The sequence below is a fragment of the Phragmites australis genome, chromosome 6 (genome assembly GCF_958298935.1).
Source record: "Phragmites australis chromosome 6, lpPhrAust1.1, whole genome shotgun sequence".
Taxonomy (NCBI): domain Eukaryota; kingdom Viridiplantae; phylum Streptophyta; class Magnoliopsida; order Poales; family Poaceae; genus Phragmites; species Phragmites australis.
In genome coordinates this window covers 14,560,705-14,588,134 of record NC_084926.1, presented here as the reverse complement: position 1 = coordinate 14,588,134, position 27,430 = coordinate 14,560,705, and the positions used below count along the sequence as shown (strand labels likewise).

At 46.6% G+C, this 27,430-nt stretch overlaps 2 protein-coding genes and 2 pseudogenes across 3 annotated transcripts; 1 reads left to right on the top strand and 3 right to left on the bottom strand.

Moving 5' to 3' along the window:
- Positions 1–86: 86 nt before the first annotated feature.
- Positions 87–3,229, bottom strand: LOC133921840 (rhodanese-like domain-containing protein 11, chloroplastic). 2 transcript variants are annotated; one of them, XM_062366889.1, is made up of 11 exons: positions 2,930–3,229; positions 2,722–2,841; positions 2,330–2,437; positions 2,150–2,246; positions 1,821–1,860; positions 1,657–1,731; positions 1,003–1,090; positions 834–901; positions 478–550; positions 256–384; positions 87–142 (listed from the first exon to the last, which is right to left on the bottom strand). In XM_062366889.1, exons 1-10 carry the CDS (start codon positions 3,215–3,217, stop codon positions 301–303), a joined length of 1,041 nt encoding a protein of 346 aa, XP_062222873.1. In that variant the 5' UTR covers positions 3,218–3,229; the 3' UTR covers positions 87–142; positions 256–300. The 2 variants fall into 2 exon arrangements, with proteins under 2 accessions (XP_062222873.1, XP_062222872.1); XM_062366888.1 differs by having other exon boundaries at positions 87–384.
- Positions 3,230–4,242: 1,013 nt separating this feature from the next.
- Positions 4,243–12,902, bottom strand: LOC133922993 (mRNA export factor GLE1-like; annotated as a pseudogene).
- Positions 12,903–15,322: 2,420 nt separating this feature from the next.
- LOC133922992 (glycosyl hydrolase 5 family protein-like) lies at positions 15,323–17,285 on the top strand. Its single transcript, XM_062368478.1, has 4 exons — positions 15,323–15,733; positions 15,820–16,067; positions 16,174–16,700; positions 16,801–17,285. Exons 1-4 carry the CDS (start codon positions 15,323–15,325, stop codon positions 17,283–17,285), a joined length of 1,671 nt encoding a protein of 556 aa, XP_062224462.1.
- A 1,138-nt stretch (positions 17,286–18,423) lies between these two features.
- Positions 18,424–24,914, bottom strand: LOC133922991 (cytochrome P450 86B1-like; annotated as a pseudogene).
- Positions 24,915–27,430: the final 2,516 nt, after the last annotated feature.

Below are 27,430 nucleotides of genomic sequence, written 5' to 3'. Positions count from 1 at the left end.
GTTTTAAATGGCAGATTTTGTGCTCGTTGTGTCTGCATTCTTGTTTCTGCCACCAAAAGATTATGCCTTTTTTTTGCCACGAAGAGTGCCAAAAACAAGAATGATTGCATGATCAGAGTAGTTGGTGCATGGCTTGGTACACCTGCAAGTACGAAAGAAAAAAGATTCACAAGTTTGGAGCTGGGAGGCTTGGCTTGCGTCTGATACATGTACAAAGTTGGCTTGTGATTCCTCGCGGAACAGAATTGCTAACACCTCAAGATGGACTGCCAGATGCCACATTATGCATCAATCCATGCGTTAACGAGACTGCAGTTCCTGAAGTAGAGGACCAATCCTTTGCGCGCCAAAAAATAAAGCATCCAGCAGCACGAGTGCTCCAACCTGTAGTTCCAGGAGAAAAATAGATAAATAAATAAATGCCCTTCCTTCACGAAACGATTCGTGTGATGAACTGTCCTCTATAAATTGGATTACCAAGCGGCCTGTGAAGAGCAACCGGTAGCCCAATCCCTCCTTTGCTGCCTGCATACGTTGCTGATCCGTCCAACTGAAGGGCAGCCATAGCAAAAGGTTTACGGCTTATGTCATAACTAATTGAACGCTGAAACATCTTTGTCATGATTTCAGAATGATTAGGAAACCATTATCATGCACCCACATGTGTAATGTGATGTAGTCTGATCGGTGAGGTTTCAAGTTGATGGCAAGCTCATAATATCTCACTACAGTGTTCTTTTGCACAAAGACTAATTTTATTCCAACAGAAGAGGTGGAAGTAAGCATTTTGGTCAAAGTACAACAAATGAAATAGTTCGGGTCGTGGAACTTACCCAAAAAATTCAGAAACACCACCAATACCAGCAAGCTTGAAAGGCTGGGGACCTTCCCTCTCAAAATCCTGAAGGAAAAGGGAAACGGATTTAATATAAGCCCAAAAAAAGATGCAAGACAAGAACATACCAAGGAATCAACAAGTGATTTCTTTTTGCGAAGTGCTACCTCCTCTTCAGCAGCTTCCAAACCTCCTTGTACCCAGAATAAATTTTCGAAACCAGCATTGTAAAGTTGTTCACAAGCTGCAAGTGATCTGCCCACATTTTTGAGGAAAACGAAAATTGAAACGATCACTAAAAATGGCACACAGAAGTTCTCATTTATTCTGCAATAGGTCTTAAATAGCACATGTTCCATGTTAGACAATAGAATATGCAGCACAGTTAGAACAGTGAAATGTTATCATAGATCAGTTGCATTGCATGTACTAGATATTCAGAGAAATATGGTATTTTTCAGTTTTAAGCCTCAGATAGCATGAAATATTATGCACAGCACTGACAGGAAGAGTGACAAAGTGTCTAAGATTTAGGTTGTACAGAAAGCATGTTAACTAGAACGCTGCCAACATTCACACAGCTCAAAGTTTAGGGTGTAGAAATGCATGAGCTAATGTAAAGGAAAACAATAAATGACTTTCTTTTCACATGATCCAAAAACATTGAAAACCAAAACAATATTCCAGAAAAAAAAAAAGGCAACTGAAGAGTGCATCGCTGAACGTGCTATTCAAAGGAAAGCAAGTGGAGAAATTATAGATATGTTCGGGCAGCTTCTCATGCATAAAAATCCAACTTCGGTTAGAGAGTTAGAAATCACCTCAGTCCTTTCTGGCACACTAGTATGAGATCTGTCTCTTTTGAAAATTTCTCTTCAACCTGTTGTACAAAGTTCCTAGCAATTTCATTTATGATCAGTCAAATCAGTTGATCCTGCTAGTATCAGAACAAGTTAGTTCTAAGTCCAGTTGATGTAAAGCATACTTATTAAATGACATTGTTGAGCTGCCACTCCACCAGCCACCTATGCAACAATCATACGTGAGTTCAGTCAACTGACGTGTTCAGTCAGTAATCTAAAAAAACAGGAATAACATCCAAAACAGAGAAAAGACATGTTTTGCATCAGTCATTGAGTTTCATGTACAACTAGCAAAGTTTATAATCATGTGAATCATGCTTTTAGCTGATATATCACAGAAAGAAAGAAAAAAAACAAGAGACATTAGTGGCTATTTCAGTCTAGAGCGTGAGCACCGAAAATCATCTCAATGTCGTAATCCAAATGGTAGCGGGAAATATCTTCAGCATACCCATTACAAAGTTAGTGACTTTCTTGCTAAGACCACCCAAATCAACCAATGCATCCACATCAAATACAGGAATCCAGGAAGAGCCTTTTACCCAGGCCTGCAACAGACCAGTTTTGATATGACCAGGGTTGAACAAGGTATGTGTTTCTTTAATAAAAACCGAATAGCATAGAGACAGACCTTTTGACGCTCATTTGAGGGCCTAACATCCAGAAGAACCTTGTCTGTCAGTTTGAATGTGTAACCAGCTTCCCTGGGTGTAAGGGTCTTAATTTTCTGCTCCCTAATCTTTAGGCAGAGCATTACCCAGTCATACAAACAGAAGCAGCTTAGCAGTTTGAAATTTTTAGAAATTAATAAATTATTATGTAGTTTCATGATGCTGAATTCAAGCACATATTGCATCTACACGAAAACAATAAAAGCAAGAACTCAATCCAGCAGCACTGCATTTTCAGACTGAGAGCAACTTCGGAAGAAATTTGCACCCTTTTCATTCTCAGTCGGCACAGGGTGTAAGGTACACAAAATGAGAAGCCTAGGTAACCATAAGAGAGGTGAAGGGACCTCACCAGTGCCTCCCACCGCCTCCTGGCGGCGGCCTGCTCCTTGGTCTGCCTCATCTCCTCATCCTCCTCCCCTTCCTGCCCCCCTCCGACCACCGCTCCCATCCTCACCACCCCGCTCCATCTCTGCACACACAAAGCCACCCGCAAATTAAATATAGCTCAGGAGGGAACAGAAGCACAGCAAACGGGGGAAGCTCAAATTTGCTCGCACCTTTGAAGGCAGGAGACGAGGACGGAGACGTCGGCGGCGGGAGCCGGAATGCTCCACGGGTGGGGAGGCGAAGACGCCGGCGACCCGGCTGGTGAGGCCCAGAGGTGGCGCTGCCATTTTTCTCGTCGTTGCTTCCAGAAAGGAACGTTTCGGGCTTGTTGCTGGAGTGTTATCCCCGAAGCGTTCGCAATTGGTTAAGGAGATTGCTACTGCAGACTGGCGGGCCTGGACTAGGACCGACTCCGAAAACCTGAAACTCCTGCATGGCTCAACACAGACAAGGTCCATCCGGCAATGCGATTCTGGGCACAAACAAGTGAGAGCAAAATAAAACATTTTATAAGTGCATATACGAGAGACTATCTAAAATTTATCTCATATATCTTTATATAGAGAGTATTTCTAATAATATTTTTTTTAAATCTTCTTCATCTTCAACAGACTTTTTTACTTAATCCCTATATTCCAACAGACTTCTCTCTCTTCCCTCTCACGTGTCGCCGACGTGTGGACCCCATTTTTTATCTCCCTCTTTTCTCACTTCCCTTTTTTCTCTCACTTTTGAGGCTAGGCTCCTCCAGAACTCATGCTCCACCCGCTCGTTCATGTGCGGCATCGACTCAGAGGCATTGGAGGTCACGACACGGTGGAGTGTCACCGAACTGCTTGGAGACGAGCACCGAGGGGACCGTGATGTTAGCGAGGAACGTCATGTCAGGGTCTCCTCCTTAGGGTTGTCTATCATCAGTAGTGGCTCATCGGCACTATCGGCCACGAGCACGACCGCCACGCTAGCTAGCTGCGCGTGCCATGTCTTGAGCGTGCAGTAGCAGCCACCGCGGTCGATGAGGAGGACCATGGGGTGCCCTGACAGGGCCTTGAACCTCGTGGAGCCGAACGGTTTGCAACCCGTGGCCAGCTTCGTGTCGGGGTACAGCATATGCGGCCACGCTGCAAGCTCGAAGACAACACCTTATGCTAACGATGAACCGTGCTGACGCCAAGCTCATCATGGACACAACGTGAGCTCGAGGCGGCAGGTGGGAGGAGGTAGATAGGTCCAGGTGGGATAAGGAGTCTGGTTGATTCTCAATATTTAACTAGGATGAAAAATGATATTGGAGACACATAAATATTGAGAACCATATAGAGTATCTATTGGAGAGAATTTTTAAGACAAAATTCTTAGATTTAATTATTGAAAGTGGGATTAAAAATCTCTCGGAGATACTCTATGAGCTTAACATCATCGTCCCTCTGTAAAACTTACGATATTACAGAACAATTCGGTGCGATCAGCTGCAAGCAAATCCCACATGACAACGAAACTCAAATGGTTACACAAGTCCATAATGTCCAGCACAAAATTCTTCGTAGAAACATAAGGCCAAATGGTACTCAATACAGGCGGAGGCAGAATTAACCTCAATACAGAGTACAGACATAAAACAAATCGTGGAACCTCAACCTATCCTATGTGTTTTTGGCGAGATACATGTCACGTAAACAAATCTGGGGAACTATCTATAAATATTGTTTGGGACGATTTGGTGCTGATATCCATGCAGGTCAGTTCCTCTACAAAGCCCGATCGCCTTTCTGAAACATGGAGGCCCACAACCGATGGAGCTAAGTACACACGATGAACTTGCCTGACGTACATCTTCTACAGCCCCATGCCGATCTGGTATTTTGATCTTCACATGAACACCTCTTTGGAGAGTAGTTGCTGGACGAGGTACTGCCCTTCTGGTTCCTCAAGGTAGATTTTGTCATTAAGATAGTTTTGTAGATTAATGACAGCCTCAGACTGCATCTTGTTGCCTTGTTCTTTCAAAGCTGGTAAAAAGCACCGTGACATTACATCCAGGATTTTCATGAACTGTGATCCGTATTTCTTTTGAAGAGCATAGCCAGCGATCTGAAAGAGCACAAAAATTCTGGTTAGCTACATGCACACTGTCAGGAGGGAAATCTTGAAGCGAATTTCTACCTTGAGGAAAGCATGAAGGGCACAAGCAGTGGCTGTGGTGGCTGGGAGAGCATTGAGGAACATGGCAAGCCATTTCCATCCCTCGGCTAAGCCATGAGGATGACGTACGCTTTTGATTTCCGTCTGTAAACAAAGTTAGGCAGTCATGTTTCTGTTCTACTGCAAAACAGCAATTTATTGGACACTGTTTTGACAAATGGCAGCACAAAAAAATATATTATTACCAAGAAACTTAGAATTATTCACCATCAAAGAGATGAAGGTACAAAGCATGCACGAAATAGTAACGTGAGAGAAGAGCTGTACACACCTGTATCATTGCACCATACAGTTTAATGTATGCAACGACATATGTTAAATAACTTTCAGTGCTCTCTGAGTTGTCCATTTCTTCTTGGTAACCTATCAGTCTGTAATAATCTCTATTTTGTGCTTGTGCCTAAACAATTACAGATATCATGAGAAAATCCAAAGCTTAAACATAATATCAGAATAGGACATAACACACAGTCAGGGCCATATGATCTGCTGCATTTATTAGTTTGAAAAAGCATCAGAATTAGTTCTGAGCATAAAATATATACATATAACTTTTCGAACACCAAAACTGAAATCATTCTGTGTTCTTTCATAACTGCTGGTATATAAGCCAGAAGATAAACAATGTTCAAAGGCATTGAGGAGTTCAGTACCATGCAGACTTACGTTTAAAGCATGCAAATGCTTTGGGACTGTGTATATGCAAACTCTGTGAAACTCAGCTAGAAGATAACCCATTGCATCTGGTACCTGGGCACACACATGACATATGTTGTCATACAATGAAGGATGTAAATTAGTCTTAGCAATTCTTATTACAACGCACCAAAAGATTTCAAAAGTCTTGCAGCAAAGATTGCAAACCATAAGAAATAAGTTATTCATATTGGTGGCTTTGTGTTCATTAAATTAGTATCACAGCAAAGATCACAAGTGTCCCAGGTCATAGGAAATAAGAAAAGCAGTGCCATTCTAGCACCACGATGATGCAAAATCTCAATCAGGGAAATGATGGCTGATGTTTATGATACAGCTGCCTTGTGTCATCAGCATCAAGTGGCATGTCTATATATGAGTTTCCCACGAATCACATGTAGAGCATGGCCATCATAGAGGTTTCAAACTTTCAATTTCCACTGTTCAATGACATTAAACATATTTAAGGTGACATAACACATACTTCCTCCCGCTGATATATTCCATGTAATTATCACACGATTGCATATAAGCAGTTTGTGATCTGAATATTTCATCTTTAGGTGAGATGGCACTATGGCAGAATCACTTTTTTCCTCACAATTCAAGCTCAGCTGCCACATAAGTAATGAACCATATTTCCCTACTAGCAGCAAACAATTTGCAACAAGAGCTCTTATGCCATCTATAATATGAAGGAGTTGTTAACATAGTATTTATTCAGAAAATTTAAGTTGACAGAATCTTGGTCAACTACATCACAATTTTTGCGAAAAATAAATTAAAACCAGCAAATGAACAATGTGGTAAGAGTAGTAAGACTTTAATAATGAGTAATGACAAACAATATGTTGAGGATAACAAAAAGAAACCTGGTTTGTGACTAATAGCATGACATATCCACAAGCAAAGGCCAAATTTTCAAAGGTTTTGTCCTTTGTATTTCTACTCTTGACAATTGAAACAATCTGCAAAGCAATACCAGGTCAGTTGTGTGGGTAGCAAATACTAGGAAGAATTTTATTATGTAATAAAAGGGGGACAAAGCATAGATTTCTAAAGTATAGTAGATAAGAAGGCTAAGAAATCCTAGCGAGTGGTTGAACGCCTTTATACCGACAATTTGGTAGCAAGATACACTTAATAGTAGAATATCATTTGAACTAACTGAAAGTTAGTACAAAATGCCTGGGCCCACATTATTAAAAATGTTCACTTTCTACAATATATGTCACAAGCAATACAGCAGAGGGTGTAACCATGTACCCAACATGGTTACTGCAAAATAGATATAAAGGTCACTACAAATAAACAGCACCTACCTTGTTTGTAAATAGATAATTTTAGTTAATGTCGAATATCTATTTTGTAGTAACCATGTCACAAGGTCACTACAAAATAGATAATTTTAGTTAATGGAGAAAGAATTATGGATATTCGACATTCCATATTATAGAACCCTGAACTTGCTTGGCATTCCACAGACATATACAGATATACTATGTTATTCACTTAAAGAGAAATGACAGAACAAATAAACAGCACCTACCTTGTTTGCGAATAGATGACAAGCAATCGGACGGGGACAATCCCGTCCATCTAAAGCTTTAATAAGCTCACTAGCCCTTGCTCTGCAAGAAATAATTTACAATTAAAAAATCAAGCTATGCTCAGATGAAATATTCACCTTGAAAAACAACTGTTATGAACAAAAGGTGGCCATTATTTATTTTTCTCAACATACATAACGACTATCGAATGGAAAAAAAAAGAGAGAGTATAAGTGAAAAAGTAAACATAATAAAAAGCCACTGGGGCATGCTCATGCAACTGATAGCAGTTTGCATCCAGATATTTGAGATTGCCTGTCTAGAATTTCGTATAGGCTAGAGGTGTGTCAGATAGACATTAAAGCGCCTTGCAAACATAATGATAAAAAAAATGATACATGACTAGATCATTCTGGCGGCATCGTGATCACATGGTGGTGTCTTTTCTAGCCATAAAAACAATGTAATCATAAGCTACAATCGTCACAATTTATGGCTATGTTCATGTCAATTCCCACAAAACATCTATTTACATTGACCTTTTAGAACACGAAAGCTAATATTCACATTATTCAGTTATAGCGACAGTAACATCCAACTCTTTTAACCAATAACAGCAATGAACCACATTTTGTCAACCAACAATGAACAGCACGGAGAGGCAATCATATTTCTTGAAGAAACGAATTCTTGTTGTATGAAGTAAACATTGCAGAACCAAGCAGGCAGCCAAAACATAATTTAGCTTATTGTTCCAAGAAAAGCCATTCGTCAAATCTAATCCAGATTGATCAGAAGATATTTGTAATAACAACCTACTTCATCAGCTACAAGGGCAAAACGTGCACATAACACAAAACCATGTTGTTTAGCAGGTTTATTTTAACAATATAAGCATCATGACATAATGCAGGATGATTAGAAGGAACAGAACATGTCATCCACTAAGCATTGAAAATAGTTTCAACCCTAGTTACTTACAAAGTTGTATTCTTAAACAGTTGTCTATCATGCTTAGAACAGGTGAGACTTAACTGGAGGTTCTTAAATCTATATTTTCCATTATCAACTCAGTTCACAGTTGTCACAATAGTGCAGCTTTTATGTAGTTTAAATAACCGTAACCAAGTTACGCTATAGTATTATACTCACTTGACACTTTCGGTAGTCGGCATTTTACTTATGGATTTCGCGGTTTGTCGGTTGTATTTGCTGAATTCCTGAATGATATATACGATGGCAGCCAAATACAGGTCAGCAACATTATCATCTATTATATGTTAGAGGGTAATAAGTGGCAGAAGAATGGACTACGGGAGCCAGAAACAGTCATTACTCAGAATTATCAATAAAAATATACAGCAAGTTGTTCAAAATTGCAACTGAGATTAGAGGTTCCAATAAAAAACCTTGCTGAGATGAATACTTTGTAGCACTTGATCATGTAATGCACGCCTACGCGATTCAGATTCTCATGCAGAATTATCAGCAAAAACTTTGATCCCTGGTGTGAATGAACCAGTTAATTATAATACCATAATCCTATAAATCAAGCTACAACGGGGCACCAGGGTAGTGAGGAAATAAACAACAAACAGAGATTGTAATACTTCATACAAAAAATAAACATGGAATCATTGGTGCATTGTGAATGTATTGATGTGCAAATTTAGCACCAGAGTTCTTTTCCTTCTATTTCTGGTTGCATGCTCTAAGCACATAAGGAGCGTTTGACATAAGCACTGCACAATTCTTAGCATGGCTCTTAGATCCCCAAAAACTCGGGCATACCCAATGCTGAAAGCTCCCACACATTATGGGATCTGGAGAAGGGAATTTCTAGGCAGCATTACCCTTGCTTCCTTTTTCTTTGGCAAGGAGGCTGATTCGAACACGGGACCTCCAGGGCATAGGTAGAGAGACTCTACCACTGTGCCAAATCCACCCATCAAATCCCCAAAAAATTGATTTCTAATAATACAAGCTTGGACTTTGCAAATTTCGTATCTTTTTGTTAGAACCTAGAACAGTACAAGATATGGCTTATGCCAGTACCACACCTCCGTCTTTAAGTAAATAAAAGAAGGTAAAGTTTGGTTAGTTCTTCAGTGGCAGAGGACGGGCTTTATATAATTAAAACATGCTATTAGATGAGCTACAATCAAATATATATAAGAAAAAACAGTAGGGTAATCCTTAAGTTTATTTTTGAAACTATTGTGCGCCATTTGATGAAAAGCTTGCATTATCAGATGTCCATAGATGTTGCACCATCTGATGTACAGTCCACACGCTTATCGAGTATGTACAAAAATCCAGATTATAAAACCAAGTTCAGAACCAACTTATTAAACTTCTTTTAATGAAAGGTACAAATGGTATTAGTTTTCTATTAAATGATTTTAACATGAAAGGCTGACTATATTGCAGATAAAGCCATCCTATTAATCACATCATTACCAGAGCATCAGAAGTTCAGAACAACTCATTCTAAAGCTGTAAAGAACTACAAATATTAAGTTCACAATTCAGTTCCGTAGAAGCGAAAAGAACCTGGTAATTCTGATTTAACTTCGTTCATGTTCGCCTTTGCTGCTGCTGCTTCCCTCAATTTAACAGCTACCTTTCTGCAGCTTCTTTTTTAGCAGCCTCAAATGTTATTTTCTGTGCTTCAGCTTCTAATTTTGCAGCTTGCTTCTGCCTGGCCTGCATCATATTGATGGACGTTTAACTGCAAAGGCACTTAAGTGATTACAGTGAAGTAAACCAAAATTGCTCTCTGAAATAACTAAATTGGTAGTAAAAGACCTGCAAAAAGAAAAGCAACAGGAACAAGTGAAGTAAAAAGCAAATGATAAATGAGATGCAATCACACCTTGGAACTCAATAGTTTACTCCGATCCACACCGAACTCACACAAACAATACAACAATGGACAAGCCTCCAAGATACTAAGGCCACAAATACCAAATCATGTGTGAAGAAACAGAACAAGTGAACAATGAATCTGGAAAAAGCGTAAAACGTACCTCTGCTTCTTGTCTAGCTCTTTTCTTCCTTGACAGCTTGCTCTTTTCTTTTAGCTTCTTCAAGAGCTGCATCATCTCTTATTCTACGTTCTACAGTCTGGGATTTCTGTTCGTGATCCCTTTGGACCATAGATAAGTGTTTATCGAGTACTTCTGCACTACAAGATAGCAATAGGTTTACATGATGCGGAAGCTAATAAAAGATTCTCAAAAATTGAAAGTACTACAAAGTTGCAGTGTACAACACAATACAACTGATTGCTTTTATAAGTCATTTTTAGAATTTTCACTTCTCAAAGTATAAGTAACTATAGAATTTCTAGGCACTTTTTCCTCCTATAGCCTAGCTATTAAATGGCATCATTCTCATGAATATATGAACCGTCTTTCCTAATGTGGGGATAACTAGAAGTCAACAAGGTCGTTTCTACTAATTCTTAAATCCATTCACAAGTCTAAAATAATTTATATTTAAATTGGTGAGAGCATACCCTGCGACACTAGCTACAAAATAAAAATATTTATCTACAAATCATAGCAAGCATAGTCTGAATTTAATTTAGAGTAAATTTCACAAAACTACAACTATTTGTACCATTGTAACACAGAACTACAACTTTTGAAGTCTATTTCACAAAACTACAACTATTTCGACCCTTGGTAACAAGAAACTACAACTTTTTAGCACATGTGTGGTTGACGGGTGGGACCAAACCATGTGGCACATGTGTGGCTGACGGGTGGGACCAAACCATGTGGCACATGTGTGGCTGACGGGTGAGACCAGGCCAAAAAATTATAGTTCCTTATTACCAAGGGTCGAAGTAGTTGTAGTTTTGTGAAATTTACTCTTTAATTTATTTAGGTATCTGATGAATGAGTTCGAATGTTAAGCTTTAAGTGATGCAATATGCAGAAATGCTATCGCCAATGGACAGAGATACAAAAATTTTAGAATCATATCATATCATACCACAGATAGTTTAACAGAAAATACTTCTAAAACAAGAACACACATGGTACAATGTACTTGAAAAAAAAAAGAAACTTTATCTTTATAAGTAGCGCGTGTAACCTAATTATGATTAGGTCTACAGTAAAGGAACAAGTATAGAGTGGAGTATTAAACTCATGAAAGTTTGAGTCCTTCAATCAATCTAATGAAGATAGTGGATAGGAGTTGTGCACGTAAATACGGTTTTTTTTTTCAGATTATGTAAAGTAGTTCATCTAATGTGATGCAGGCCAGGCAAGTTTCACTGGCCATTATAAGTACATACCTTTTCCACTTGGGAATCAAAATTAGATTGAAAAAGAAACAAAAATTGCATTGCAACCCATAAACCTTCTTTACCATGACATAGATTTACACGAAGTAAATGGAGGTAGAATAACTTTACAGAGCAATCACCATTTTAAGAAATGGACGTCTTTTTTGGTTGCGGAATCAGGGGAAAGAATAGGAAAGACATTTCACTATATTTCTTACCAGTAATGAACGTCTTTTTACTAAAGCAATGCAGTCTTGATAAACTAGTACGCAATTATAGCTTGTTTCTGCCAAAAACCAGTACTAACAAAAGAGAACCTGCTACTACGAAGCTTATTTTGGTTACAGACATTGGACTGGTACTTGAAATGCTTTGTATCTCAATTGTTGTTCACCAAAGATCCAGTAAGAACGAATACATTTTTCTATAATACTTGTAAAAATAAGATAATTGCAATGTAGGCTTTAAGAAATGAAAGAAAAACAATTAAACAGGTACATACATTCTTCTCTGGAAGTGGACGTCCAGCCTTCGATCTATCTCTTTTTTTCATTCTGCGTATTTCTGAAGCTGAGCAAATACAGAAATTGTTCTCTGGATTTCATTTTGGTAGCATACCTCCAACGTAGCTAGCTTACTTCTAACTTCTTCCTGAAGAACAATTATCATAAATGAGGGATAAAAACAACTATATAAAAAGATTAAAAGTGGGCGTACAAATAATTCATTGAAATCACATAACCAATGTTGTTCTATGAGCAAAAAAAGTGTCACCAGAGAAACATGTCCCGTGCACTGCCCTAGATAACTCAACCCTCCCTAACGTAAAAGCAGTTATGTATTTCAAAATTATGCTACAAAATTTAGAGGCGAGCTACTGCCCATCCATAAAGTATGAATTATACATATGCCAGATTAAAAAAAAAATCATGCGCAAGTATCCACATTACATTGTCTGGATCACTAAAAGGATATTGCAATACAAAACATTGCAGAAAAAATAATATTGATTGAACAGTATAACCTAATGAACCTTAAACTGCAATGAGGACATGACAAAAATCGGATGGTCGGCTACTAAAATATCCAGGTAAAAATATGTAGGATGTCCAATACACACTTGAACTTTAAGATGATGCTCGCGTTCCAGCTCAAGCAGAATGCTCTTCTCAAGGTTCCTTTTCTCCATGAGGTGGTATGGTGCAACCTGGCCATCCGATTCATCCTCTGATTCTTAGAATCACTGCAAAGAAACAAAAGAGAGATGACTAAGAAGTTATACTATGCATGATGTCATTAGGCAGACTTCTACAGTACTGTTGAGGATCAAACTCTATCTTGAAAGAGAAATTGAGAAAGCAGAAACACATGCTACAGACCATAGTTATGGCCCATTGGTATCCTTATGCTTCATAAATTGTTCTGACTCCTGAGACCATGTACATCGTGGGGCGCTTATCGGCAATAAATTAACCAAACAAAACAGGTATGCGACGGCAAATCTCAAAAGCCTAACGGCAACATCGCAAGCAAGTGAGAGAGACGTGAGGTACCAATCCGGCCGTTGCTTCAGGGGAGTGGGCGGCGCGGCGCGGCGAGTGGCGTCGAGCACGTCGAGCTCGTCGAGGACGTCGCCGAGCGTCCAGCTCGGGCGCGTGTCGAGGGCTCTGTGAAACCGCAGCTCCACGCGAGCGAAGCCCCTGCGGGAAGGAGAAACAGAGAGGGAGAGAGACAGGTCAGTCGCGACGCACACCAACCGAAGGGAAGCAGCGGAGTGCGGAAGCGGCGCTGCGGGATTACATGGCGGTCATCGCCGCGGCAGTCGCCGGCGATGTGGCGGTTCGGTGGCCGGCGTCCCCCGGCCTTCTAGAGTTCTAGTGTTCTCCTTGTACTCGTCGCGTGAGAAGTCCACGGCACGAACCAAAGCAGCACGAGCGGCGCAGGGTACATTCAAAAATAGAAAGGGATCCGAAACGAATTGGAACAGGCTGCCGCGAGGCCCCGCGCGCTGCGAGGTTGCGAGCGGTGATCAGTGGCGAGAACGAAACAAAAACTAGCCACGCTGCCCAGGGTCGTGAATTTGTAGCGACGATGGGGTGGGGAGACGGAGACTGGGGCTGGCCGCTGGGGCGTTCCCACGAGCCAATGCGTGAGCCGGCGGCGGCGTCAGCCGCGAGCGGGGTGGGGTGATGGATGCGAATCGACGGCGGGCGGCGAGAGATCGGATCGCCGGACTCAGCAAGGGGGAACCTCCGACCGGCTGAGCCGCAGAGAGCTGAGTGTTTCGGGAGGGTAGCGTGTGTTTTCCGCGGACGCGCCCCAGGCTGGGCGCAATTTCTGTTTCACGGAAAGTCGCGCGGTTTATTTGGGATTAGGGTTCGGGGTTTGGAAACAGCGGTTTTAGCTCTGCTTGTTTCAGCTACGGATTGTGGCTTTTATTTTTTACAATCCGAAGCTGAAATAAACAGACAGTTTTTTGTTATAGCTTTTTAAAATCTGCTGGTTGGATTATGGGAATCTGAGAAACTGTTTTTTCTCAGTTTTTGATAGATCGTGAAAGTCCATTTTACTAAACTGTCCATAAAATTTTTTTAGAATCTATAACCTAAAAGCTTTTCATAATCCAGCTTCTATAAGCTACTTTTCAGAATCTCTAGCTGAAACAAACAGACATTTAGTCGACGGGTCTAGAGGAGTTTTGGATGGTTGCAGTGAGGTGGCGGGGGCCTCACTAATCGAGGGATGGAGGATAGGCGGTATTGGTGACAAAGCATGAAAGCAATAGTCTGGTAACGCTAGATTAGCGTGGTGATAGATCGTGGTGACCAGTGCTATCGGATACGGTGGAGGAGGGTGGAGCTGGGCGAGCACACCGAGGGTCGCCGGAGGCGAGAAAGAATGAGGGACGGGTGGCGGGGAGCATGTCGAGGGAGCTGGAGCCGAAGTAGAAGGTGGGCACGTCGAGGGAGCCAGAGGCAAAGGCGGAGGGCGGAGGTTTGTCGTTTAACTGTCGGAATTCGCGCGCATGCTGGGATGTCACGTGCAAATTAGCAGGCCGGCATGCCTTTTAGGCATTTTCATATTTAATTTTAACAATTGAATTTAGATTTTTTTTTTTTGGCACAGCTTATAAACAAATCAGATTGCTCCTAGACGATTTTGGACCAGCTAAACCTGAATCTAACCCCACCGAATTCTCATATAACTTTTGTACGATAGAAGCATGCACAATGTGCGCTCAGTGTTCTTCCTCCCCAATTTATTCTTGGGGGTGTATAATTTTCAAGTGATTGTAATTTTTTTTGCTATTTAGTGTTAATTATTATATCCAACAACTCGCATAGTATTTAAATTTGTGGATCTTTTATATGATTGAGTGGTGAGAAAATATTTAGACGATTGAAAATTAGCAAACATGTCTCTTCTTTAGTGCACGTAATAATAATGTAACCGCTACAATATGCTTTTCTCCCCCTTAGCTCCAGTACTGGAGCAACACTAAACATGCTCTAAAAATCGGAGAAGTGTGCAAGAAGAGTACGTAGTAGGCAACATCGGTAATGTTCACTTCGTTCAGGAAAAAACATCGGTAATGTTCTTCAGTTCCCTCCAACGACACGTCACCAACTCCCGCTGGTATGTCCCACCGCCGTCGTGGTTACATTCCGATGCGCTCCAACTTGTCACCAACCTCTTCTCCGTTTTCTTTTCACCGCGCGCAGATGCGAAGTAGGAGCGCAGCACTACTGCTCTAATTAACACGCCTCGTCACCGGTGACAGTCACGTAGCAAGCAGAAATTTCAGCACGTACACCATGAAGCTGGCGCTGGCCTCACCGCGTGCCGCTCAGTTCATTCTGCTTGTCCTCCTCCTCGTCCACCGCGAGCGGGCGGCGGCCGTCACGCTGTCGACGTCGTCGCGGTGGATCGTCGACGAGGCCGGGCACCGGGTGAAGCTAGCCTGTGTCAACTGGCCATCGCACCTAGAGCCGGTGGTGACCGAGGGGCTCGGGAGGCAGCCCGTGGGCAACATCGCCACGACGATCACCGCCCTGGGATTCAACTGCGTCAGGCTCACGTACCCCATCACGCTGGCGACCAACGCCTCGCTGTCGTCGATCACCGTGCGGCAGTCCCTCCTGGCCCACGGCCTCGCCGAGACGATCGGCGGCGTCGAGGTCAACAACCCCGGCTTCCTCGACCTCACGCTGATCGAATCGTTCAAGGCAAAGTCCTAGCTCTTTCCCGCCGTTTCACCGAGAACGCACTGCTTTAATCTTTAAGACTTCTGGCCGCTTGCGATGGAATGCAGGCCGTGGTGAACAGCCTGGGGGAGAACAACGTCATGGTGATACTGGACAACCACGTGAGCAAGCCGGCGTGGTGCTGCGGCAACGACGACGGCAACGGCTTCTTCGGCGACAGGGACTTCGACCCCGACGTCTGGGTCGACGGGCTGGGCAACATGGCCACGATCTTCGCCGGCGTGCCCAACGTCGTCGGCATGAGCCTGCGGAACGAGCTCCGTGGCCCGAGGCAGAACTCCCAAGATTGGTACACGTAAGTTGTTCACGCGCGCGTGTCTCGCCGTTGCAATATCCATCCTCCAATGCCAACTTCACAGCTGATTCTTGAAGCCATTTGCAACTGCACCGACCGCTGGCAGGTACATGCAGAGGGGCGCGGAGGCGGTGCACGCGGCGAACCCAAGGGCGCTCGTGATCATGGGCGGCCTGAGCTACGACTACGACCTGTCCTTCCTCGACGCGATGGAGGTGAGTGTCAGCTTCGCGGCGGAGAACAAGCTAGTGTTCGAGCTGCACTGGTACAGCTTCTCGGACGCGCGCGCATGGGAGTTGGAGAACGCCAACGAGGTCTGCGGCCGCGCCGCGCTCGACTTCGCGCGGCGCGGCGGGTTCCTGCTCAGCCGGGGCTTCCCGCTCTTCCTCAGCGAGTTCGGCGCCGACTTCCGCGGCGGCGACCTCAAGGACAACCGGTACTACCCGTGCGCGGCCGCCGTGGCCGCGGAGCTCGACCTGGACTGGGCGTTCTGGGCGCTGCAGGGCAGCTACGCGCTGCGGCAGGGCGTCGCAGGGATGGACGAGGTGTACGGAGTCCTCGACTGGTCCTGGAGCAAACCCCGCAACGAGACCGTGCTCCCGAGGATCCAGGCGTTGCAGCGGCCACTCCAAGGTCAGCTGCACTACCGCCCCGAATTCCAATGACTTACTTGCATCACTGCATGGGCATGGCGCTTTGTGTCTCTGGCGCGGTTTTGAACCGATTGGCGCAGGGCCAGGCTACGCCGAGGCGCTGCCGTACACCGTGCTGTTCCACCCGCTCACGGGGCTCTGCGCGGTGCGGTGCGCGGCCACGGCGACGACGCTGGAGCTGGGCCCGTGCAACGAGACAGACGCGTGGGCGTACGCGCCGCCAGCGTCGAAGCTGGTGCTAAGGGACGCCGCGGCCGCGGGGCTGCCGTGCCTGCGGGCCGAGGGGCGCGGCCAGCCGGCACGGCTCAGCGCCGAGGCCTGCGGCGACGCCCTATCGACGTGGCGCCTCGCGTCGGACTCGGCGATGCACGTAGCCGTCGACGCTGCGCCGGGCCTGCGCGGCGGCGGCATGCTGTGCCTGGACGTGGGCGCGGACGGCAGGAGCATTGTGACCAACCCGTGCGCGTGCCTTCGCGGGGACGGGGGGTGCGACCCGGAGCGCCAGTGGTTCAAGCTGATCACGAGCACGAGGCGAGTAGCGCACAAGCCGGCAACGCTGGCCTAGATCGGACATTCGGACCGGAGGGCTTGCTGGGTCGGCTGCTTGGGTCCGGTCGGGTGGGCTATTCCGAGTTTCCGACCGACCGGTGGCTATTGGTTCGTGAGCTACAAGCCTACGAGGCCGTACGATGAGCACAGGGTCGAGGCATATGGCACTGTGGCAGCACTGACTCGTTTGACGAAGAGCATCTGACGTTGTTTGGTCGGCACAACCTCGGATAAGATGTCACGTCCATCCAAATAATTGTCCTGCCTGCCTGATGAGCGGTATAAAGATTGTGCGAGTGTGGTGAGCGCGCCAAAACAAAAGGACATGGAATTGCAATTAAGCTGCAATCAAAGAGCCTGTGACTTGAGTACTTTAATGTTACGTGCTATATTGCTGTTCAGAGAATCAATGGGGAACGCAAATTCGGTGGGTAGAGAATCTCTCGATCTTCTTCCTTTTTCACTTTCATCTCCTCTTCCTTCTTTTCTTCTCCTTCATCCTCCTTGATCTTTAATCTTCAATAAAGTTTCAACGTGATTCGTAGGTTTGTTCCACAATAAACAAGAGTGCTTAGCCACTCGCCATGTCAACAATATCCCACGAGCATCCATGCACGTACTTGGAGTCGTTGCGTTCGCAACAACGTAAACGTACGGCGGCACTATCCACATCGATCTACGCCCGGAATCAAGCTGTGTTGATTCCTTCTTCCGCCGGCATTTTAGATGAACATACTCATCAATTACCCAAAGACATGAAGTATAACTAGTTGATTGCACACAGTCACACACATATTTGCTGAAAAACAGTCAAAGTTATTTTACCAAGAGCGCGTAAACACAGTAAAACATTACACAAGTACATAGAGAACATAAAGTATGGACAATTATGACTGTAAATTTTATGGACTTATATCACCTTAGTCACCGTAATTTGCATGGATTCGACCTTGAGTTGCTTCCTTGATCATTCCTTCCCAGTACTGTACGTAGTGCTTCAGCTCAAAAGGGTTCTGAACTTGTCGTCAATCTTCGCTGTTCCACAAGAAATCGATTGATCCCCGAGTTTCTGACTACATATGAAATACTAAGGACATACACAATACAAGGTGCTTAGGTACGAGCGCTTAAGGAAAGAGAATATTGCCATGTCATTAAGCACTTGTAGAAGAATTCTTCTTCGCTCCAATGCCGTGGACATGGTGCTGCTGCTCCCTGGTCGTGAAGCGCACCATGAGTCCGTTCTTCATGTAGAGAGTGGTGTTGAGCTTGGGCTTCACCTCCTGCCCGGGCACCACCTCCACCCTGAACCTCGCCAGCACTGCCGCCGCCACGGTCTTCATCTGTGTGTACGCGAATCGCTTCCCGATGCACAGACTCGGCCCGGCGTTGAACACCACGTACTTGAACGGGCTCTCGCCGCCGCCGGCGAACGCACCGCCCTTATTCATCCACCGCTCCGGGCGGAACTCCAGGCAGTCGGGGCCCCAGGACGCCTTGTCGCGCCCCATGGCGTACATGCAGTAGATCACCCGCTGCCGCGCGCGGATCACCGTGCCGTCGGGGAGCACGTCGTCTGCGAGGCCCTCCTTGAAGTCGACGGGAACCGGCGGGTAGAGGCGCATCGCCTCCGTGAGCGCCGCGTGGAGGTAGTCCATCCTCCTGACGTCGCCGCCGGGGGCGGCTCGGACGTCATCGAGGACGCGGGACTCGACGTCCGGGTGGGCTGCGAGGAGCCAGAAGAACCAGGCGAGCGCGACGGAGCTGGTGTCGCGGCCCGCGAGGATGAAGCTGATGCAGAAGTCCCGCAGGAACTCGTCGGAGTACCCGGCCGATCCCGGAGGCGGCGACGATATTAGCCGCGAGAGGAGGTCGCACCGGGCGCTCAGGGTCCCGATCTTGCGCAGCTCGGTGAGGCGCTCGGCGACGATCCGCTCGGTGAACTCCCTCACGGCGCGCGCGGCCTCCACGAGCGCGCGCTCGCTGCCGACCCGGAGGATCCGCTTGGCCTTCCAGATGAAGGGTGAAGGGCGGCGTGACGAATCGCCCCAGCGCGAGCTCCGTGGCGCGCTCGAACGCGCGCGCGAACATTGTTGGTTAATTCAGTTTCATTCAGTCATTCAGTTTCTATTCTTAGCAAATAAACGTTGAACCCGGATAGGTGCGTCCTGTATTGCCAGACTCGCGCTCTGTCCGCGACGCGGCGTTCACGAAGTTATCTTCTCCGTCTTTCTTGTTTTGAGTCGTAGTGGAAGCTGGACGCACCGCTCGTTCGATCGTGGGATGGCACGATCTTGTAGGAGGGAGTGGCACGTATGGCGCTGTGTTCTCTGTGGCCGAGAGCCACTCATTGCTTTGTATAAATTGAGAACAATAGAGTCAGAAAAGCAGCGCTGTGGCTGCACCAAAATTCTTCACTGTGATCGCGTGAGTTTGTGTTCGTGTTCACCGTTTTCCGGTCATCTTCCTCGTCTCCGGCGACACGGGCGCCGGCAAGCGGGAGACCACAACTGGTATCAGAGCCATCCGGTTCCGGTGGTGGACGCGTGATCGTGCGATCGCAGCGGCCTTCATGGATCGCCGACACCGATCATCGTCGCCCCAACGCGGAGGTCACGGCGGCGGTAGCACAAGTGGAGGTGGCGATGGCGAGCGCGGCCTGGTCATACACCGGGTCGTGAGGGAGGGCGGCACCGGGCAGTACCCGATGTTGTCTAGAACCAACTACTACTCATGGGCTGCGCTCATGAAGTTGAAGCTGGCAAGCTGCAGGCGAGGAGCCTGTGGACGGCGGTGAATGTCGGGACCACCGATTTCGCCGACGACCGGAACGCCTTGGAAGCCATCGCGCTGGGCGTTCCCCCGGAGCTGCAGGGCAGCATTGCCAGCAAGCCCAATGCCAAGATCGCGTGGGACTCGCTGAAGAAAACTCATCTCGGTGTGGACCGCGTGCGCCAAGCGAGGGCGAATACGTTGCGTCGCGAATTCGACACGCTGAGATTCAAGGACGGGGAGACGGTGGATGATTCCGGCGTCCGCATCACCGACCTCTCCAACCAGCTCGAGGTCCTCGACGCCGGCTACACGGAGCCGGAGATCGTGCGCAAGTTTCTTCAGGCCACGCCACCGAGGTACTCGCAAATCGTGATGAAAATTGAAACTCTTCTGGATCTTGATAACCTGTCGGTGGAGGTGCTGGTCGGAAGACTCAAGGCCGCGGAGGAACGTCACGATCTCGGCAGTGGTGTGGGTTCCTCCACGACGCGGCTCAATCTCACGGAGGAGGAGCTGGTGGCGCGGATGGTGTCCCGGTTGCAACTCTCTGGCGAGGGCGCGTCCAGAGGCGGGCGGCCTCCATTCCCCAACCAGAGACGCGGTCGCGGCGGTGGCTCGTCCCAAGGTGGAGGGAGCAGCAGTGGCTCCAAGTCATCCGCCGGCGGCAGCGGCAAGAAGAAGAAGGTGATCGCCAGTGACGAGTGCAAATACTGCAGGAAGACGGGGCACTGGGCACATGAGTGCCGCAAGAAGAAGCGTGACGAGCAGGCTCACGCGGCGGAGACGGAGGGCGCGCTGTTGATGGGGATCACATCGATCTCTGTTGATTCTGCGCCCGCTCCGATGGAAGACGTGGTGGCACGTGTCCAGATCGGAGATGGACGCGCCAGCGCACGCTGGGTCTTCACCGACGAGGCGGCGAACTCGGTGAACTCCACGGCCCTCGTGGCGCTGGCAACACCCAGCGTCGCGTCCGCATCATCTACGCCAAGCAAGGAGGTGCACATCCGGGAGGACAAGCTCTTCATCCAGCTCGGGGAGAAGAGCAGCGACGGGCGCACCCGGTGGATCCTCGACACGGGAGCAACGAACCACATGACCGGGGAGCGGTCTGCTTTCTCCGACCTCGACACGGGCGTTCGTGGCACCGTCAGGTTCGGCGATGGCTCGGTCGTCGACATTGAAGGGCGGGGAACAATTTTGTTCAGCTGCAAGACTGGGGAGCACCAGAAGCTGGCCAGTGTGTACCTCATCCCCAAGCTGACGGCCAACATCATAAGCCTCGGGCAGCTGGATGAGGATCGGTACAAGATCCTGATCGAGGAGGGCGTCCTGCGCATCTGGGATCAGCGGTGGCGCCTCCTGGCGAAAGTGCAGCGTTCGACGAACCGGCTGTACACTCTCGATCTCAACATCAGCGCGCCGGTGTGTCTCGTGGCGCACGGCGACGACGTCGCCTGGAGGTGGCACACGAGGTACGGCCATCTCGGTTTCCATGGGTTGAAGCTGCTGTCGAAGAAGGCGATGGTGCGTGGCCTCCCGGCGATCGATCACGTGGAGCAGGTGTGCGAGAGCTGTCTCGCCGAGAAGCGGCGTCGACAATCGTTCCCGGCGGTGAGCAGGTTCCGTGCGTCTCGTTCACTAGAGCTCGTGCACGCGGATCTTTGCGGTCCGATCACGCCGGAGACACCGGGCGGCAAGCGCCTGTTCCTGCTCGTCGTGGACGACAGGAGCCAGTATATGTGGCTGATCCTGTTGGTGTCCAAGGATCAAGCAGCGGCGGCGGTCATCCAGCTTCAAGCTCGTCTGGAGGCGGAGGCTGGAGAGAAGATGGGCACGCTGCGCACCGATCGCGGTGGTGAGTTCACGGCGCAGGCGTTCGCCGACCACTGCGCAAATCAAGGAGTCCAGCGCCACCTCACCGCACCGTACACGCCCCAGCAGAACGGCGTGGTGGAACGACGCAACCAGACGGTATTGGGGATGGCATGAAGCATGATGAAGGGGATGAACACGCCCGGATGGCTCTGGGGTGAGGCAGTGAGCACTGCCATCTTCGTCCTGAATCGGTCACCGACGCGTAGCGTGGATGGGAAGACGCCCTACGAGGTCTGGTATGGCTCTAAACCGGCTGTGCACTTCTTTCGCACCTTCGGTTGCGTTGCCCATGTGAAGGTTGTCAGCGGGCATCAGCGTAAACTGGATGACCGCAGCACTCCGATGGTGTTCATCGGTTATAAGCCCGGCTCAAAGGCGTACAGGTTCTATAATCCGAACACGGAGCGTGTTAACATATCGCGGTGTCACGTCCCGAAATCCATAATTGTGTGTTTTAATCCTAAAACATGCAATTTCAGCTTCATGTTCCAGTTTGGGTCACTGGAGCACTTCACTTTGAGTCAATGAGGTGGGAGAAGGAAAAACTAAGAGAAATAAAGGAGCTGGAAGCAAGTCTGGACTTTCCTCTAGGTAAATGGGGTCCACTTGGGTGGAAAATATCTCTCTATAAGTGGGCAACAGCTCTCTCTCCCCTCAAACTTGCCCATACGTACTACTCACCCACTCCACCAGATAAGGCTTTTTGAAGAAGCAAGTTGGAGTTGACTGTCTCTCACTCTCTCTCTTAGGCTCCCTTTTTCCCCTTTTGGATCCCTACCTCTGGGAGCAAGATCAAGGTACGTATGTGGTACTCACGTGACCACCAGCTCAAGGATTACTCGTCCATCCAATTCATTTTCAGTTTCCCCGAAAGAATTCGAGCTGGTTCTGAACTTGTTTGGTGTTCTTTGGGAGAAGCAAGGAAGCAGCAGTTTTTCCTCTCTTCTCCAAACCATTTTCCGTCGTTTCCTCCTTCAACTGGCGGTCACCAACCTCAGCAAGGGACCTTGGGTGAGTCTGCTAGGCTCCCATGGCAAGTATGCTCATTTTTGGTTGGATAGATCTTGAATCTGGAACTAGGGTTGCAAAGTTCTTAAAGTTCTGCAGTCTGGGAACAAATGAGGATTTATGTGGATTTGAGTTAGGAATCATGTTGCTAGGCGGTTGAGCAAAGTCTAGACCATGTACACTCTTCTAGGCATTTTTTTACTTTTGATTTAGAGAGACTCCCAGGTTAGTTTAGCCCAGTTTTTCCCTTCGTAATGGCTGCTGTTTTGGAGCTGCGCGAGGATGATTTTACTGTAGCGCCGAGTACTGTTCACCGAGCACCCTGATACTGTTCTATTCTTAGCAAATAAACGTTGAACCCGGATGGGTGCGTCCTGTATTGCCAGACTCGCGCTTTATCCGCGACACGGCATTCACGAAGTTATCTTCTCCGTCTTTCTCGTTTTGAGTCGTAGTGGAAGCTGGGCGCACCGCTCGTTCGATCGTGGGATGGCGCGATCTTGTAGGAGGGAGTGGCGCGTATGGCGCTGTGTTCTCTGTGGCCGAGAGCCACTCATTGCTTTGTATAAATTGAGAACAATAGAGTCAGAAAAGCAGCGCTGTGGCTGCACCAAAATTCTTCACTGTGATCGCGTGAGTTTGTGTTCGTGTTCACCGTTTTCCGGTCATCTTTCTCATCTCCGGCGACACGGGCGCCGGCAAGCGGGAGACCACAAACGGCACATCGGGGAGCCCGTCGGCCAGGCACCCGGCGTCCGCCCCGAACGCAGCGGCGCTGATGTTGTCGAACGTGAACCGGAGGAGCACCTCCTGCAGGTCCACCGTGTCCCCGCGATCCCTCATCCTCCCCAGCAGCGGCACCAGCCGGTCGATGGTGCTCGACGAGAACTCGAGGAACCGCGCTGAGTGCATCTCCGCCGTGGCGGCCCTACGCTGCGCGCGCCACGCCTCCCCGTCGGCATTGAAGATCCCGTCCCCGAGCAGCTCCACAAACCGCTCCCGGTAGTATGGCCCTTTCGGGTAGTTGGCGAAGTTGGCCCTGAGGACGTGCTCGACGTTGGCTGGCACGGACGTGACAACACCCAAGGAGCCCCAGCCCCACATGCCGCGGTACGGGAACGTGCCCCCGGAGCTGGCCAGCGCGGCGGCGGCCCAGTTGTAGATGTCGTCGAGGTGCGCGAAGAGGGTCAGGATGACGCCGAGCACGGGCCACAGCATGGGCGCGCCCGGCCGAGAGACCAGCCGGCTCGTGGCCGCGCTGCAGGCGAAGAGCACCGCCGCGGCCACGGCCAGGTCGAACGCCCGCGCGTACTCCCGGAGGCAGCGCAGCGCCAAGGCCAAGAGCACGCGCCATCTCTCACTAGCAACTGAGTGTTCGCGACGGATCGACGTGCCAACAACTGTTTGCAGGTAGGCAGAGGCAGTGAACTCTCCCGTACACTTATATGATATGTGGACCTAATTCTCTAAACCCTAATATGATCTTTCTTAGTATCTATTACCTAGCCGTCAACCCGCTGTAGAGACTAATGTTCTATTTATTTTAGTTTACAGATAAGCTGAAACAAATAAATTATATTGTACAATCCAATTTTTTTACCAATTCAGTAATTTACTTTCCAATAATTTTTATAGAATATAGTCAATATACTATTCAATTTTTACCGTCTAATTTTTTATCATTTATAATTTATAAATAAATAGTAGCTCAGTCAGACTCAGAGCATGACCATTTCCCGTGACTCCGTGGGCCGTAAGACCGTGCCCGCGTACAATATGCTGTCGGGGCTGGGATTGATGGAAACGACTCACTGGCATCATCTACTAGAAGCCTTTGCATGGTTGATGCGAGAGTCTCACTTGATAAATTTTTTTAATATTACTTTTTTAGACGGCAATTTCAAAAATATTACATAAATTCAAAAAATAAAAAACAATAATCCACTGTCGCACATTCATTAGCGAAATCTACGATCTTCCCCATCCGCGAAAAATTGAATTTTCACTAATTAAAATATAGAAAATATTTTCTACTATTGAAAGTGCGAAAATTTAAACTTTTGCATTCCAGTATGTGAAAAACTTATTTTCACATATTGGTTGTGCGAAAATATTTTCGAACAATGAAAATAGAAAATTTTAATTTTTTGCTAACTGGTGAGGCGAAAATATGTTTTTTCAGTGATTTTTGTCTTGGTACCGAAAATACGAAAATTAGTTCAGCAAAAAATATTTGTTGTGCAAATAGTTATCCAAACAGTATCACGGGGTGATTCATTTTTTCCTTATTTTTTGGTTCGATTTATTTTGTCAATATTTATTTATTTAGCAGTCCAAGAAGAAGAAAACTAAGAAATAGAAGGAGTGGGATTGTGCAATTACAACCACCGATGCCTCTGTCTCTTAGTGAGGACTGCAGATTAGTGGATGAGAGGTGTCTTCACTGTGTCGATCCACGCGCACCCGTTAGGCAACTGGGTTGGGTTCGACTCCGTCCGGCTAGAAGAGGGCTCGATAGGAGCCTCAACCAGAGTTAGAGGAGGAGCAGACAGAGCAGTCACAAACCTTAGGGGAAGATCCATCTATTGGACTTGACCACTTACGAGTCTATGAGGATCAAGAAACACCATTTTGTGCCTATTGGAGAGTGGTTCACCCCTTAGAGGGAGAGGGGGTCTGCCCCAGGTTCTGGACGATCCTCCAGGAGAACTTTCACGCTTCTTATTTCAGGAGAAGAGTCAGCTTGAGCATTCATAAGAAGCTCAACTGGTATTACTTAGAGCTAGCAGCTGGTGGAGTTGATATGAGAGCCCACTTTCAGGCCATTCTAGGACTTGTAGAGTTGTTGTCAAGAGTGAGTTGTTACGTGAAGGATTAGGTTAGAGTCTAGGTAGCACCCGAGAGGAACTTCATACAATTCATGTTATAGGGAGAGAGTTGGAGACTCTACAGGAACAATATTCTAGAGGTGTTGGGTCTTCAGGCTAGCTCTCGATCTTTGCACGCAATTGTTCACCCTCACGCTCAGCCACCCCATCATCCTCTCGTTGGTGGAGTGTTCCTGATAGACGATGAGATCCAACCGATCTTCACGCAGCCTTTCATTCCAGGATCATCCCGAGCGCTAGACATGCTAATTCCTAAGGCAAAGACGTTACACATGACTTTGAGACATAGCCTACTCCCTAGGATTGGATATGGAGACATGATTACCATCGTACAGTGGTTGATTCTATCTATAGTCACTCACCAGCACTTTGACGTAGTTGACCTGATTATGTGTGAGATTGAGGATGTGATTGCAGAGGGGATAACCATGGCCAGACAACAGTCGTACGCTCATTTCATATCTTATTTTCTTGCACATTCAGTCAAGTTCCTAGAGATTTCTTGTACCTGTGATGAGGTGGATAGAAGGAGTGCGATCGGTATATATAGGGGACCGGAGTGCATGCTACATGGATCAGGCTAGGTCCATCGCTAGGTTGGGGAGGGCACGTGGCCACAGCTCGATCGGCCTATGCGCTGCGGTGCTGCTCTTCTCAGCACACCAAGTGCTATTTTTATAATCTGTTTCGCAAATATAAATATTTTTAAATATATATTAATATAACTTAATTAATTAACTGGTTATTTTAACTATTGATACTCTAAGTCCATTCTAAGTATTTCAAGTGATGTTGTTGCAGTATGCTTGGAGTGTTGCTTTTGCAGTCTAGTGACACTAGAGTAGGAGCAGCAGCGTTCCTTCTCTTCTCTTCTCGAGGCCGTGGTACTGTAGCAGGTGTACCATGCTAGGTTTTGCTACAAGGAACAGTTCTCGCTGTATCGTTACATGTTTTAGGCTGGCAGGAACTGTAGAGAGGAGAGGGGAAGCTAAATTGTGCAGTGCATGGCATAAACAAAACAACGCCGGCCTTGTGCTTTGTTTTAGCTAGCTTACGTAGGACTCACGAGCTTCTCGGTTTTATTTGTCCCGACTCCTGCGTATATAAAAGCTCACCACTACGTGCGATCGGTCCAAAAGAAAAGAGAGTTTTTTTTTATCGACCAATTAAAGATAAAAATAAAAAGACTATCTTTCGTTCTTTCAACTAGCGACAGCTTTAAAAATAAAAAATATTAGATTTGAATGCTTAAAACATTATCAAAGTAGTCAGAATTTTTTTTAAAAAATATGTGATATAGAAGATGCTATCATCTAGTTTTAAAAATTAGATAAACATATGATTTATAAAATAAAAAATAAAAAAGATAAATTTTAGGGATGTATAAGTAATTGTTTGAGCTAAAAAATTTTAAGAGCTAGATGATAACATACTTATAACACGTTGATAACATACTCTATACTACATATTTTTTAATGATTATTTCGATAGTATTTTGATTTTTGATAGTATTGGAGCCCACTTTTATTTTTAAACCTGATGTTTGTTGGAAGGACGATAAATAGCATGTCGCCTTTACAACGGGTGATAGAAATCTAGATTTGCAATTTTT